Source organism: Lithobates pipiens, unplaced genomic scaffold (assembly GCF_037356315.1).
Source record: "Lithobates pipiens isolate NorthernLeopardFrog02 unplaced genomic scaffold, aLitPip1_a1.2 Scaffold_19, whole genome shotgun sequence".
Classification (NCBI taxonomy): Eukaryota; Metazoa; Chordata; class Amphibia; order Anura; family Ranidae; genus Lithobates; species Lithobates pipiens.
Window position 1 is genome coordinate 249,868,426 of NW_027507764.1, and position 15,695 is coordinate 249,884,120.

General features: G+C 42.9%; 1 protein-coding gene across 1 annotated transcript in view; it reads left to right on the top strand.

Annotated features, from left to right (window-relative positions):
• MOCOS (molybdenum cofactor sulfurase) overlaps positions 1–15,695 on the top strand; it is a 752,911-nt gene that overhangs the window by 701,968 nt on the left and 35,248 nt on the right. Inside the window, exon 14 of the mRNA XM_077491912.1 lies at positions 11,683–11,787. Coding sequence (XP_077348038.1) covers positions 11,683–11,787 — 105 coding nt within the window. The remainder of the gene's footprint in view (positions 1–11,682; positions 11,788–15,695) is intronic.

Consider the following 15,695-nt stretch of genomic DNA (forward strand, 5'->3'; position numbering starts at 1 on the left):
CAACAGCTGTTTTTCTGTAGAAGACTTGCCTGGCTGATGTCCCTTCTGGTTCCTGATCCTGTCTGCTGCCTCTGACTATGCTGATCTCTGGCTTCCTTATTTCCTGGTTTTACCGACTACCCAAACCCTGGCTATGTTTTGACTACGTTTTACCAGTTGTACAATTTTTTCAGTTTTATTAAAAGGTGTGTTTTTTGCTGCATTTTCTGTCTCCATCTGTTGCATGGTTCCTGACAGTAGTCGAAGGCCATGAATTCAGAAGATGCAGGCAATCCACCTAGTGGTAATATTTTTTCCCGGTTGAATGAGCAGAATCACCACATAGATCAGTTTGCCATACAGTTACAGAGGCTCCTGATTCACACTGCTCATCTATATCCTCCCACTGTGGCTGTTCTGGTACAACCTGTGTTGCAGGCCGTCCCTGCTGCTGCTCTCACCTCAAATGTTACCTCTGTAAGAGGTATGTCTGGTTCCGCCCTACTTCCCCAGTGATTTGGGGGTGATCCAGTTCAATGGAGAGGGTTTCTGAACCAGGTTGGGATATACTTTGAGATGCATGCTGCCCCAGGCGTTCCCCATGGACAGAAGAAAAGTAGGCTTTATCATTTCGTTGCTTTCTGATAGAGCCCTGACCTGGGTAAACCCTCTATGGGACAAGCAAAAACCTGTCCTTAGTTACCCACAGTTTGTGACTTCCTGTAAAGGGTATTTGAGGTTCCCGCATGCTCCACTTCTGCTGCCAAGAGCCTCATGTCCATCAAACAAAGTACCAGAACGCAATTGAATTCCATACTCTGGCAGCAGAGGTCGCTTGGAACAGTGAGGCCCTCGTGGCTACTTTTTCTCATGGTCTCTCAGATAACAATAAAGATGAGATAGCAGTCCAAGACATTCTTACAGATCTGGAGAAGTTGATCATGTTTGCCATTCTCATTTACTCCAGACTCTGAAAGAGACTCTCCTTTAAGGAGTGCTTCCGGAAGCCTCCTGTACATTTGGCTCCAAACTTTACAGTCCCACCCTTGCCTCCCTCACCTACCATGCCTCCTTCTACTGAGTCGGCCAGTGAAGTAGAACCCATGTAGTTGGGCTTTACACGTTTCTGTGGATTAGGATGCGGGAGAGATTATGCCTTTTTTGTGACCAGGCAGGTCACATCTTGAAGTCTTGTCCTATCCTGGGAAAGGCTTGCATCTAAGGTCCTGTAGGGGACAGACCTTAGGTGGTGTTACGTCCCTAGTTACCTTGAAGGATAAGCTTCTAGTTTCGGTTACCCTTTCGTGGTCTGAGTCGTCCATTGATACACAGGTTTGAATCGACTCTGGGGCTGCAGGCCTGTTCATAGACAGTGCCTTTGTGTCTAAGCACACGATTCCACTGCAGCTTCGTGCCACTCCACTTGCCATTGAGGCTATTGATGGGAGACCTCTACAGCCTGCCCATGTGACTCATGAGACTGTTCAGTTGACCATGGCCGTAGGGGCTGTTCACTATGAGATAATCCAATTTCAAATAATTTCCTCTCCTCATTATCTGGTGGTTATTGTTTATCTTTAGTTACAGAGGCACAACCCCTCTTTTGATTGGTACATGTACATTGCTCTAAGGCATTTTATCATAGACATGTGCAAAAGGAAAAAATTAGTTTAGTTTCGTTTCGTTTTAATTCGTTAATTCATTAATTTCGTTTAGTTATATTCGTTAACTTCCTTAAATTCGTTTTCGGATTTTGTTTATTTTTCTACCGAATTCGAAAAATCGGCCACATTCGAAAATATTTCAACGAAATTCGAAAATATTTCTACCGGATTCAAAATGATTTCAACATGATTCGACATTATTTCAACCACATTCGAAAATATTTTGTGACCCGACTTTAGGGCCATGTATCTCGGGGTCACTTGGTGCTAGAAACTCCAAATTTGTATATATTGTAGTGCTAGTACTATTGTGTTTGCATACCAAATTTAGGGTTTCTAGCTATAAGTGACCCCGAGATATGTGGCCCCAAAATCGGGTCGCAAAATGTTATTAGTTAATAGAGCAGAGAATGACATTTTGCGACCCGATTTTGGGGCCACATATCTCGGGGTCACTTATAGCTAGAAACCCCAAATTTGGTATGCAAACACAATAGTACTAGCACTACAACATATACAAATTTGGAGTTTCTAGCACTAAGTGACCCCGAGATACATGGCCCTAAAGTCGGGTCACAAAATATTTTCGAATGCGGTTGAAATAATGTTGAATCATGTTGAAATCATTTCGAATGCAGTTGAAATAATGTCGAATCATGTTGAAATCATTTTGAATGCATTCGAAATTATTTCAACATGATTCAACATTATTTCAACCGCATTCGAAAATATTTTGTGACCCGACTTTAGGGCCATGTATCTCGGGGTCACTTGGTGCTAGACACTTCAAATTTGGATATGTTGTAGTCCTTGTACCATTGTGTTTGCATACCAAATTTGAGGTGTCTAGCTATAAGTGACCCCGAGATATGTGGCCCCAAAATCGGGTCGCAAAATGTCATTCTCTGCTCTAATAACTAATAACATTTTGCGACCCGATTTTGGGGCCACATATCTCGGGGTCACTTATAGCTAGAAACCCCAAATTTGGTATGCAAACACAATAGTACTAGCACTACAACATATACAAATTTGGAGTTTCTAGCACTAAGTGACCCCGAGATACATGGCCCTAAAATCGGGTCACAAAATATTTTCGAATGCGGTTGAAATAATGTCGAATCATGTTGAAATCATTTCGAATGCAGTTGAAATAATGTTGAATCATGTTGAAATAATTTCGAATGCGGTTGAAATAATTTCAAATCATGTCGAATTCATTCGAATTCATTCATTATATTTCTTTCGTATTCGTTGTAATTTGTTATTTTTTTATTCAGACATTCGGATGCATCCGAATGTCCGAAAGATGCAAAATTCGTCCGAATTTCGATTCGTTACGAAATGAATTGCACAAGCCTATTTTATCATAGCCTGCTTCTCCAAAAAGCCTCTATCCCACGTGGAAGGTGCGAGCCCTGTATGCAGATACTTAGAAGAAAGAAAATCTGGACGGCAGCACTCCTATGCAATTTTTTATTCAAGTTCCAGATACAAAGGTGAACTACAGGTATCAGCTTGCATGTTTTATACCAAGGTCAGCTGCTTACTCATAGCTCAAAAAAACTGGTGTATATACACATATTTTTTTGATTGGCTTTGTGCTGAGGTTCTTTCCTGGTTGCCACAATGCTGTAAGACATGATTTTGGAAAGTGGCTAAGGTCTTGTGCACCTCTTCCTATCCTCCTTACCAGAGAAGTACCGCACATTTGGCAATTTCTTTGACAAGTATAAAGCCCGTAGTTTGCCTCCACAATGGTCGTATGATTGTGCAGTTCACCTTCCACCTGGTGCTATGCCTCCCTGTGGCCGGGCTTACCCTTTCTCTGTCTCGGAGGATAAAGCTATGGAGGACTATGTTGCTGACGCACTTTCCCAAGGGTTCATCTGCAAATCCTTGTCTCCTGCTGGTGCTGGCTTCTTCTTTATGAAAAAGAAGAATGGTGAAATGAGACCCTGTATCGATTATAGAGGTCTCAATCACATCACGATTAAGAGCACCTACCTGATTCCATTGATTACGGAATTATTTGACTGCCTCAAGGGAGCAACCATTTTCACAAAGTTCAATCTGAGAGGGGCATACTAAAAAACTGCAGTTTTTCAGGAGTTCATCAATGATGTCCTCTGAGATATGTTGCAGCAATGTGTGATGGTTTATCTCAACGATATTCTTATATATTCTAAATCCCTAGCGAGCCACCACACAAATGTCTCCCGTGTGCTACAGAGGTTGAGAGTTAATAACCTGTATTGTAAGTTGGAGAAGTGCGCATTCCATCATGAACTGGTTACATTTCTGGGTTATGACATTTCTACTGTCGGTTTTTCGATGGACCCAGAGAAATTATCTGCATTTCTACAGTGGCCCGACCCATAGGTCTATGTCCTTTACAACATTTTCTTGGCTTTGACAAATTATTATCAGAGAATTATTCTGAACTTCTCTTCTCTGGTCAAACTTCTGACTGATATGACCAGAAATTATGGTAACCCACAGAATTGGTCTCCAGATTCCATTAAAGCTTTTGAGTCTCAAGGCTGCCTTTGTTTCAGCTCCTGTGTTGGCACATCCTGATCCTATGTATCTGAGACTGGAGTGGGCGCCCTTCTGTCTCAACATTCCTACCTCTGAGAGCGCTATGCATCCTTACGGCTACTTTTTCTAAGAAATTGTCTTCTGCAGAATGCAATTATAAATTCGGGGACAGAGAATCATTAGCTATCATTTTAGCTCCTAAAGAATGGAGGCATCTCATCGAAGGTACCATTGTGCCAGTCCTCATTTTGACTCACCATAAGAAGCTCACATTCTTGTCAAGCTTCAATTACATAATCTCATTCTTTAACCGATACTAAGAATGTAAGGGCTAACGCATTCCAAGATTGAGTCGGTGCCTATTCCTGTAATACCTCCCGATTGCATTCTGGCTTCTGTACGCACCAGTCTCACCTTACCTTTGGCAGAATTTGTGCTGCTCAGATCCAGTCCCCTCCCAAGAAACCTGGTAACTGCTGCTTTGTCCCTGAGAATCTGTGCACTGCTTTGCTCCAGACTTACAAGGTGACTGGCCACCCATGGAAGAATCAACTCGTTTGGGCTATTTCTCAACAATTCAGGTGGCCTAGTCTCTGCGCTGATGTAACCACCTTTGTAGCTGCTTGTACCATGTGTGTACAGAGTAAGACACCACATCACCTTCCAGTGGGCCTCCTACAACTCATGCCCAATGGAAAGAGGGCTTGGACCCACCTGTCTATGGAATTTATTGTGGAGTTACCCAACTCCCAGGGCAACACTTATTCTTATGGTGGTTGACCGGTTCTCGAAGATGTTACGTTGTATTCCACTATAGAACTGCCATCCATTTTTGCTCAGGAGATCTTTTGATTACATGAACTACCCCATGTTACCATCTCTGACAGGGGTAGCCAGTTTGTCTCCAGGTTTTGGCGAGCCTTTTTTGCACAGTTAGGAATTTCCTTCACCTCTGCTTATCACCCTGTCAGGGCTGGCTTAGCCCTTCCTTCTCTGGACTGGCTGCTCAGCTGTCGGCTAATTGCCAGCTCTCATCTCTCTCCACAGTTACCAGCTGTTCCTGATCATGCTCATCTGACCTGCCTACTTAAAGCTGTCCAGCTCACTTCACCTCTGCCTTCGCCTTGCTTATGGTGGTTGACCAGTTCTCAAAGATGTGTCATTGTATTCCACTTAAGAAGTTGCCTATCTCTAAGGAACTGGCTTCCATTTTTGCTCGGGAGATCTTTTGCTTACATGGGCTACCCAAAGTGATTGTCTCAGACAGGGGCAGTCAGTTTGTCTCCCAGTTCTGGCGAGCCTTTTGTGTACAGTTGGGAATCCAACTTGCGTTCTCTTCTGCGTATCATGCGCAGTCTAATGGGGCCGCAGAGCGAGCCAATCAGTCCTTGGAGCAATTCCTACGTTGCTATATTTCTGAACACCATAACAACTGGTCAGACCTATTACCATGGGCAGCAGAGTTTGCTCACAATAGTGCCTTGAATTCTGCCTCCCGATTGTCTCCATTTATGGAGAATTATGGTTTCCATCCTTCCATGTTGCCTGACTCGTTTGTTCCGCAGAGTATTCCTGCATTAGAGGAGCATCTCCGTAGTCTTCGTTCCACTTGGGTACAAGTCCAGGAGGCTTTGCGTCATGCTAACAGACTCCATGCTGACCGCAGACACCTGCCTGCGCCTTCCTACCAGGTTGGGGACAGGGTCAGGCTATCATCCTGCAACTTCCGGCTTCGTGTTCCCTCACTGAAGTTTGCACCTCGGTTTATTGGGCCTTTCTGTATCATTGGCAGGATTAACCCAGTGGCTTACTATGGACTATTGGACTATCCTCCTAGTATGTGCATCTCAAATGTGTTTCAGGTCTCCTTATTGAAACCGTTGGTTTGTAACTGATTTACCACCTCGGTGCCATGCCCTCACCCTATTCAGGTTGAGAACCATGAGTATGAGGTACAATCCTTTGTTGACTCCCGTAGGTTCCGTGGCAGCATACAGTACCTGGTGCATTGGAAGGGGTACGGTCCGGGGGAACGCTCCTGGGTTTCATCCTTGGACGTACATGCCCCTGTCTTCCTCCGTGAGTTCCATAGATGGTTTCGCCTAATGCCCGGTGGCCCTCCGAGGGAGAGGGGTCATTGAGGAGGTGGTACTGTCAGGGCTGGCTTAGCCCTTCCTTCTCTGGGCTGGCTGCTCAGCTGTTGGCTAATTGCCAGCTCTCATCTCTCTCCACAGTTACCAGCTGTTCCTGATCATGCTCGTCTGACCTGCCTACTTAAAGCTGTCCAGCTCACTTCACCTCTGCCTTCGCCTTGCTCACATCACAAGAAACCATCTCCTGCGGTTCTGTTTAACCACTTCAATACCAGGCACTTAAACACCTTCCTGCCCAGACCAATTTTGAGCTTTCAGCGCTGTCGCACTTTGAATGACAATTGCGCGGTCATGCTACACGGTACCCAAATGACATTTTTATCATTTTTTTCCCACAAATAGAGCTTTCTTTTGGTGGTATTTGATCACCTCTACGGTTTTTATTTTTTGTGCTACAAATAAAAAAATACCAAATTAAAAAAAAAATTTTGTTTCAGTTTCAAAACTTTGTAAATAAGTACGTTTTCTCCTTCACTGATGGGCACTGATGGGGCTACACTGATGGGCACTGATAAGGTGGCACTGATGGGCACCAATGATGTGGCACCAATGAAGTGGCACTGATGAGGTGGCATTGATCGGCACTGATAGGTGGCACTGATAGGGGGCACTGACAGGCAGCACTGATGGGCGACACGGATGGGCACTGATAGGTGGCACAAATTGGCACTGATAGCTGGCACGGATTGGCATGGATGGGCGGCACAGATGGGCATGGATAGGCGGCACAGATGGGCATGGATAGGCGGCACAGATGGGCATGTGTGGGCACTGATAGGCGGCACGGATGGGCACTGATAGGCGTCACAGGTGGGCACTGATAGGCGTCACAGGTGGGCACTGATAGGCGACACAGGTGGGCGCTCATAGGCGGCATTGTATTGTTATACTGTACTAATGGATGCCAATCAGTGCCAAACAATAATGCATGCCAATCAGTGATGCCCATTGTGGGCACTGATTGGCATCCATTATGGGTACTGATTGGCATTCATTGTGGCACTGACTGGCATCCCTGGTGGTCTAGGGAGGATTACCTTTTGTTGGGCATCCCTGGTGGTCTGGTGGCTTCCCTGGTGGTCCAGTGTGGGCATCCTCGGGGAGGCTGTGCTGGTAATCGATCAGCACAGACCCCCCTGTCAGAGGAGCAGCCGATCGGCTCTCCTCTACTCACGTCTGACAGACGCCAGTGAGGAAAAGCCGATCACCGGCTCTTCCTATTTACACTGTGATCAGCCGTGATTGGACACGGCTGATCACGTGGTAAAGAGTCTCCGTCTGAGACTCTTTACCGAGATTGTAGTTGCCGGGTGTCAGACTGACACCCCGCAACAACGATCGCCGCGATGCGCGCCCCCGGGGGCACGCAGTGGCTCATAATCCTGATCACGTCATATGACGTCCGATCAGGATTATGCAACCACTTTGCCACCGCCAATTCCCTATAGGGCGGGCGGCAAGTGGTTAAAGACTGGCTTGTTGACATCCCTTCTGGTTCCTTATCCTGCTTGCTGTTGCTCTATTTGGATCCCTGAGTTCTGGCCTGGCTGATTACCCAATCTGGTTATTGAACTCTGGCCTGGCTGACTACTCTATCCGGTTACTGGACTCTGGCTATGCTTTGACTACGCTTTTTCTATTTACCTTTTTATTTTTATTTAATAAACAAGTGTGATATAAATGTACTTCTGTCTCGATCTGATTCATGGTTTCTGACACAACCGCAGTCCAATGGGGCAGCAGAACGAGCCAACCAAGCCTTGGAGCAGTTTCTACACTGCTATATTTCTGACCACCATAACAACTGGTCAGACCTCCTACCTTGGGCGGAATTTTCTCACAATAGTGCTGCCAATACTGTTTCCTTATTGTCTCAGTTTATGGCAAATTATGGATTCCAAACAACCATGTTGCCTGGCTCATTTGTTCCTCCAAAAATTCCTGTGTAAGACCCCTTTCACACTGGAGCATTTTGCAGGCGCTATAGTGTTAAAAATAGCGCCTGCAAAACACCCTAAAACAGCTGCTCCATTCACTCTGGGTTTCGCACTGGAGCGGTGCACTGGTAGGGCATCAGAAAAAGTCCTGCCAGCAGCTTCTTTGGAGTGGTGAAGGAGCGGTGAACTAATTGCTCCTCCACCGCTGCTCCCCATTGAAATGCTATTTAACCCATTTTTGGCCGGTAGTGGGGGGTTAAACCCGCCCTGCAAGTGGCCAAATAGCGCCAGTGGCGGCTCAGTATGAAAGGGATCTTAGAGCAGCGTCTCCACAATCTTCGTTCCACTTGGGTGCAGGTCCAGGAGTCCTTGCGATGTGCCAATGAGAGGTACAGACTCCATTCTGACCACCGATGCCTACCTGCTCCTTCCTACCAGATTGGAGACAGGGTCTGGCTGTCATCTCTTAAACCTCTGACACCGTGCTCCCTCACTGAAACTGTTACCATAATTTATTGGGCCTTTCCGTATTCTACATAGGATCAATCCAGTGGCTTACGCATTAGACCTTCCTTCTAACATGTGTATTTTGAATGTTTTTCCTTGTCTCTTCATTAAAACCTTTGGTGTGCAACCGCTTTACCACTTCAGTACCACGCCCTTGCCTGATGCAGGTTGAGAACCATGAGGAGTGTAAGATGTAATCAATTATTGACTCCCATAGGTTCTGCGGGCGCATTCAGTACCTGGTTCATTGAAAAGGGTACGGTAAGGAGGAAAGCTATTGGGTCTCATCCTCAGACGTACAGGCTCCTGGCCTCCTCCGTGCTTTCAAAATAAATTTTCCCCTCAAACCTGATGGCCCTCGAAGGGGGAGTGGTCATTGAGGAAGGGGTACTGTCAGGGCTGGGCTCTCAACCCTTCCTTTCCTGTGCTCAGGTTACTAAACTGTTGGTTAATTGCCACTACTCAACGTTCCACAGTGACTCACCTGTTGATCATCTCCTGCTCGTCAGTCAAGCCCACAGCCAGCACCTTCTGGCTAGTTAAACTGCCTGGTTAATTTCATCAATTGCCTTTACCTTGGTCAACATATCTAGAGACTCTCTGCTGTGTTCCTGTTGAAGACTTGCCTGGCTGACGTCCCTTCTTGTTCCTGATCCTGTCTGCTGCCTCTGACTATGCTGATCTCTGGCTTCCTGATTTCCTGGCTTGTTCTGACTACCCAATTTTGCTACCGAACCCTGGCTATGTTTTGATTACCTTTACTAGTTGTACCATTTTTACCAATTTACTAAAAGGCGTGATTTTTTACAGAATTTTCTGTCTCTGTTTCATGGTTCCTGACACCTTCACAGCCCTCCATGAGTATGCAATAAAAATGTGAGTTTAATTTGACCACTACAAAAACTTGGGAGGACTGGTAGACCATAAGGTCCATGTTAGATAAATGTTCTATCAATATGTTGACTTGGGAAACCGCTTACCAGGTGCTCTACACACACAATATCCTTTTATTATACTAATGGCACTATGATTGCCATTTTTTATTCTGGTCCTAAAATAGCCTCCTTTGTCTCTTCAAATATATCTAGAACCAGTATATCTAAAGCTAGCTACAGACTTGAGATGGTTAAAGCCCAGTACATCCAATTTCAAAGAAATTATTTTCATATAAATGGGCAGCAGCAGAAACCACCAGATGAGCAATATTGGAGTGATGTCAGAACTGATTAGTTTTAAGACAGGATGATTAGAATGGTTTGGTGGTGGAGCGGAAAGTGCTATTTTGGTTAAATAGGAGAGTAAGATAAGGAGAGGAGAAAAGATGTTGAAAAAAGGGAGGGGCAAAAAAATGGGAGAGGAGAAAGTGAGTGGGATAACAAGTGCAGGAGTTATTGGGGGTGAGGGTGAACAGAAGGGTATGGGAAGAGGAATCAAGAGTTGCCTGTCCCCTCCCCAGGTCACAATAGACCAGGATCTATAAGTTTGTTAAACTGGTTTACAGTTTAGGATGGGCAGAAATAATCCAGGGTTTCCATACCTACAAAAATATATTATGGGTGTCTCTCAAGATGCTTGTCAGTTTTTCATTTACCATGGTTACATTTAGTCTTGTCATGACCTCATGAAAAAGGACTGCTGTTTTCTTCCAAGCCTTTGCAATCACTTGTTTTGCTAACATAGTTGGAACTAGAGTTGTTGTCTCATCAAACTGTCCAAAGGAAGATATAGCAAGTCTAGTCCACAGATCCTTGCATATGATAATAAAAAGACTGTAAATAAGGCTGTATACTCTGGCCAAAAAGAGAATTTTTTGGTTCCTAGTCTCTTCTGACAGAGGAGTCATAAGATATCTTCTGCTGTAATAGTCATAAGTTCTCTGATAAAGGTATGTTTATGAATAAGAATAGGTTATACATTTGAGTAGAGCAAGTAGGTATCCTTCTCACAACAATTTTGTGTTTTTCGAGAGGTAAGAAAAGCAACTTGTATGTCTAGAGAAATGTTTATTCAATATGTTTTGGATTTAGTGAGTATGGATTAAAACTCCTGTAGGGTTTTCAATGGTCCCTTGCTTACTGTCATGGTAATTCTACCTGGACTTAGTGCTGATCATGTAATATGTGAGCACCTCTCAGTCCTGTGATACTATGAGCCCAGTCTGCTTTGTGACGCACTTCCATGTTAACAACAGGCTGGACTCATATAAAATAGGCAGAATGAGGTGACTGTTTTGTTTGAAGATGACAAGTGGCAATAGACTGAGGAGAAAGTTAGGGATAGTGATAGAGCATGGAGAAGGAAATAACAATTTGTACAGGAAGAGGGGGAACACAACTTGCTGGGCTAACTCTCAAACCAAGAAACCAACATTTACTACAATGTCATAGTAAAATTCATGCCATACTGAACATTTTGCTTTAATAAAATCAGGAAATGTGTACACAAAAGAGGAAGGTTTCTTGAATATAAGGCTTTCAGTATTTGTCTGAAATGCTGGATTTAACCATTTGATGGCAGTCAAACACTGAAATATAATCTAACTAATGCAAAATCTTAGTCACCTTGAACATGTAGACATTCATTGTTCCTTCTCGCCACCTTCATATGCCATGACTTATAGTACATCATATATCACAATGGGAAACTATGGGTGGTGTAGGCATACATTCTAACCCACCCAGTAGCTTTTCTTTAATTCACAATGGTGAAGCAATAATAGCTGTATTGAAATCACAGGTGTTGGACAATGGACAAGCAAGGATAATGGAGAAAGGATAGTTTGCAAATTCTGTAAATGATCTCTGAAATTTTGAGATGCTTATTTAATCAATATGTTTGAAAGGGTAAAATAAAAAAAAGACCTTATAAGGTAATGTTCTTACATGTTTCTGTTCTCCTTAGGTTTCAGGCAAATGTACCAGATGCCAAATCATTTGCATTAACCAGTCAACTGGTGAGAAAAGGGGAGAAATTTTACAGACTTTATCATCTAGCAGAGAGGGAAAGGTGAGCATATTTATAAAAAAAAAAACTTTAAACTCATTGGAGGGCAAAAAAAAGTCTCATGCTCTATACACAGGATAGGATTTTCTGACAACAAAATCCATGGGATTTTTTCCGATGGATGTTAACTCAAACTTGTCTTGCATACACACGGTTGCACAAAGTTGGTCGGAAATTCTGAACGTCAAGAAGGCAGTACAACACGTACGACAAGCCGAGAAAAATGAAGTTCAATAGCCAGTGCTGCTCTTCTGCTTGATTCTGAGCATGCGTAGCACTTTGTGCGTCGGAATTGTGTACACACATTTCCGACAACGGATTTTGTTGTCGGAAAATTTGAGAACTAGATCTCAAATTTTGTGTGACGGAAATTCCTATGGAAAATATGTGATGGAGACCACACACGGTCGAAATGTCCGACAACAAGGTCCTATCACACAATTTCCATCGGAAAGTCCTATCGTGTGTATGGGGCATTAATCCTAAAGCCTTAAATTGTAGGTATAGTATATATTAACAAGATAAATGATGTAGAATTGTGTGGAATTTTTGAAAGGCAAATTGGCAGCATATTTGTACTACTGTGTAGTGACTTTAACAAAAAAAAGGGATTATAAATATTTTAGTTCTTCTTTAAGGTCCCAGAATTGGCTTAGAAAATTAGCAGGGACAGGTAAATATTTATGGACAAGCTATATATTTTATAAGTTTAGAGAGAGTAAGAAATGGTTAGAACCCATGCAAGTTATTTTTTGTCATCTGTGAGGTTTTTTTTTGTCATCTGCGTTCTAATATGGATAATTCACCTTCTGTCCCAGGAAAGTCCCCAAAATGCTTGATTCACACTTCAGTGGATTCACACACTATTAGCCCTTGTACACACGGTCGGAGATTCCGTCAGAATGTGTCCGATCGGAGCGGTTTGTCGGATATTCCGACTGTGTGTGGTCTGCATCGGACTGTTTCCGTTGGAATATCTGTCGGAACAAATTTTCCAACTTGCTGGAAATATTTTTCGACAAACTGCTCCGATCGGACATACTCTGATCATGTGTAGAGAATTCCAATCGGACAAAGTACCACGCATGCTCAGATCAAATTCTTACATCAAACCTATTGGCTACTAGCCTGAACGTAGTCCCATCGTAACGAAATTACGTCATCACGTTCTGAAAGATCGGATTTTCCGACAACTTTGTCTGACCGTGTGTATGCAACAGTTTCGGACAAGATCCGTCGGACAAAATCCGACAGATTTGGTTGTCGGAATCTCTGGCCATGTGTAAGGGCTTAGTTTGCTAATCATTTTCCATTGTATCCAAACCTGACAAAGCTCTGGTTTTAGTGGCATTTGAATGCTCATATTTTTCATCATATGAATGTTTCAGACAACCATGGGAACAGGTACTTGTTACTGTTAAAAAATGTATTTACTGTTCACACTCTTTAAAAATCCATAAAGCATAGTATCTCATATAAAAGCCCAACTCTAGGTGTGTATATGTGTGTGTGTGTATGTATATATGTATGTATGTATATATATATATATATATATATATATATATATATATATATATATATATATATATATATATTTATGTATATGTATATGTATGTATATATATATATATATATATATATATATATATATATATATATATATATTATTGCTTCCCCACCAAATCACAATCAATGATCTATGTCCACACGCTATAAGGAAAATGTGCAGTGTCTATAAATTGGTGGAGTACAATACAAACATACAATTTTCAAACAATATCTTTATATATATATATATATATATATATATATATATATATATATATATATATATATATATATATATATATATAAATTGTGTCTCTGGACTTACATCTGTAAAGTGAGGCGGTATGTTGTGTTTGTAATCATTAATCAGAAATATAATGCAGAAATACAATGTAACTTTACTATTGTATTACTATGTCAATGTAAACAATACAGATCTCTGTCCTGTCAGCGGAATGTGTCGGATTTTGCAAAGCAGGGAAACAAAAACCAGCACTTCCCTTAGTGAAAGCACCTCACAGTACACACATAAATACTGGTTTAGGCACACATTTAACCCTTTGATTGCCCTAGATCAGGGGTGTCCAAACTTTTTTCAAAGAGGGCCAGATTCGATGAAGTGAACATGTGTGAGGGCCGACCATTTTGCCTGACATTCTTTGAACCATTAAAATTCGGTCATTCGAGCACTCATACCTGGCCCAACAAAAATTCTCGTGCCTTTGTTGCGCTCGTTTGCCCGACACACAGACGAATGCTCTGTTCTTTAGGGGTACCGTTAAGTCTTAATGGTACCCCACACATTGGAAAAATGGGGTGCTTTTGGTGCAGCGCAATAAAAAAAAAAAAAAAAGCTCTGGGACTTCTTTCCCTGCATTTTTGTGGGTATGGAAGCCCATTGAAATGCATGGGCTGCCCTACTCACAGCATGCAGCCATGCAGATGTGAACCAAGGGCTTATTGGAGGGGCAGTAAAACTACATGGTTAAGCTGTTTTTACCACCCCCAACTTCTCCCCCTCTAGCTGCAGAGGGAGCAGCTGGGGGTGTACACATGCTGTGGCTGCAGCTGGAGGTATGCTCAGGGTGAATGGGCCTGCACTGCAACTACCCCGCAACTGTGTAGACTGCACAGTTGCGGTATAGTGATGCTACATTTACGGGCTTAAAACAGGTGGTGAGGAGGCAACATAATGCCTCTTTACCACCTTTCAAATGCCTCTGAAAAGCGATCTGTATATGGATTGCTTTTCAGAGGAGCAGCAATCCTGGCTGCTATCACACACACAAGCACCACAAAAGCAGTTCTGATGGTACAAGAATGGGGGGGGGGGTCTGGATTAAAAGTAACACACATGCATACACATACACACAGACATACACACATACAGACACATGCATACACATACAGACACATGCATATACTTACATACATACAGACACATGCACACACATACATACATACATACATACAGGCACATACATACATACATACACGCACATACATACACGCACATACAGACATACATACACACACACACACACACATACATGCACACAGATACATACAGACACACATGCTGCACACACATACAGACACACATACATGCACACACATACAGACAGACATACACACACATACATACAGACACACATGCACATACGCATACATACAGACATACATGGACACACACACACATGCAATCATACATGCACAGACACAGACACACATGCACATACAGACACACATACACACACACACACATACATACAGACAGACATGCACACACACACACATATAGACACACATGCACACACATACATACAGACATGCACACACATGCACAGACACACATACATACAGACACACATACATACAGACACACATGCACACACACACATACATACAGACACACATGCACACACACACACACATACACACATGCACACATACATACATACAGACACACATGCACACACATGCATACAGACAGACATGCACACACATACATACATACAGACATGCACACACACACATACAGACAGACATGCACACACACACACACACACATACAGACACACATGCACACACACACATACAGACACACATGCACACATACACATACAGACACACATGCACATACATACAGACACACATGCACATACATACAGACAGACATGCACACATATACATACAGACACACATGCACATACATACAGACAGACATGCACACATATACATACAGACACACATGCACACATACAGACACACATGCACACACATACATACATACATACAGACACACATGCACACACACACACATACACATAAATAAAGCCTTTTTAAAACGAATCTAGCTTGTA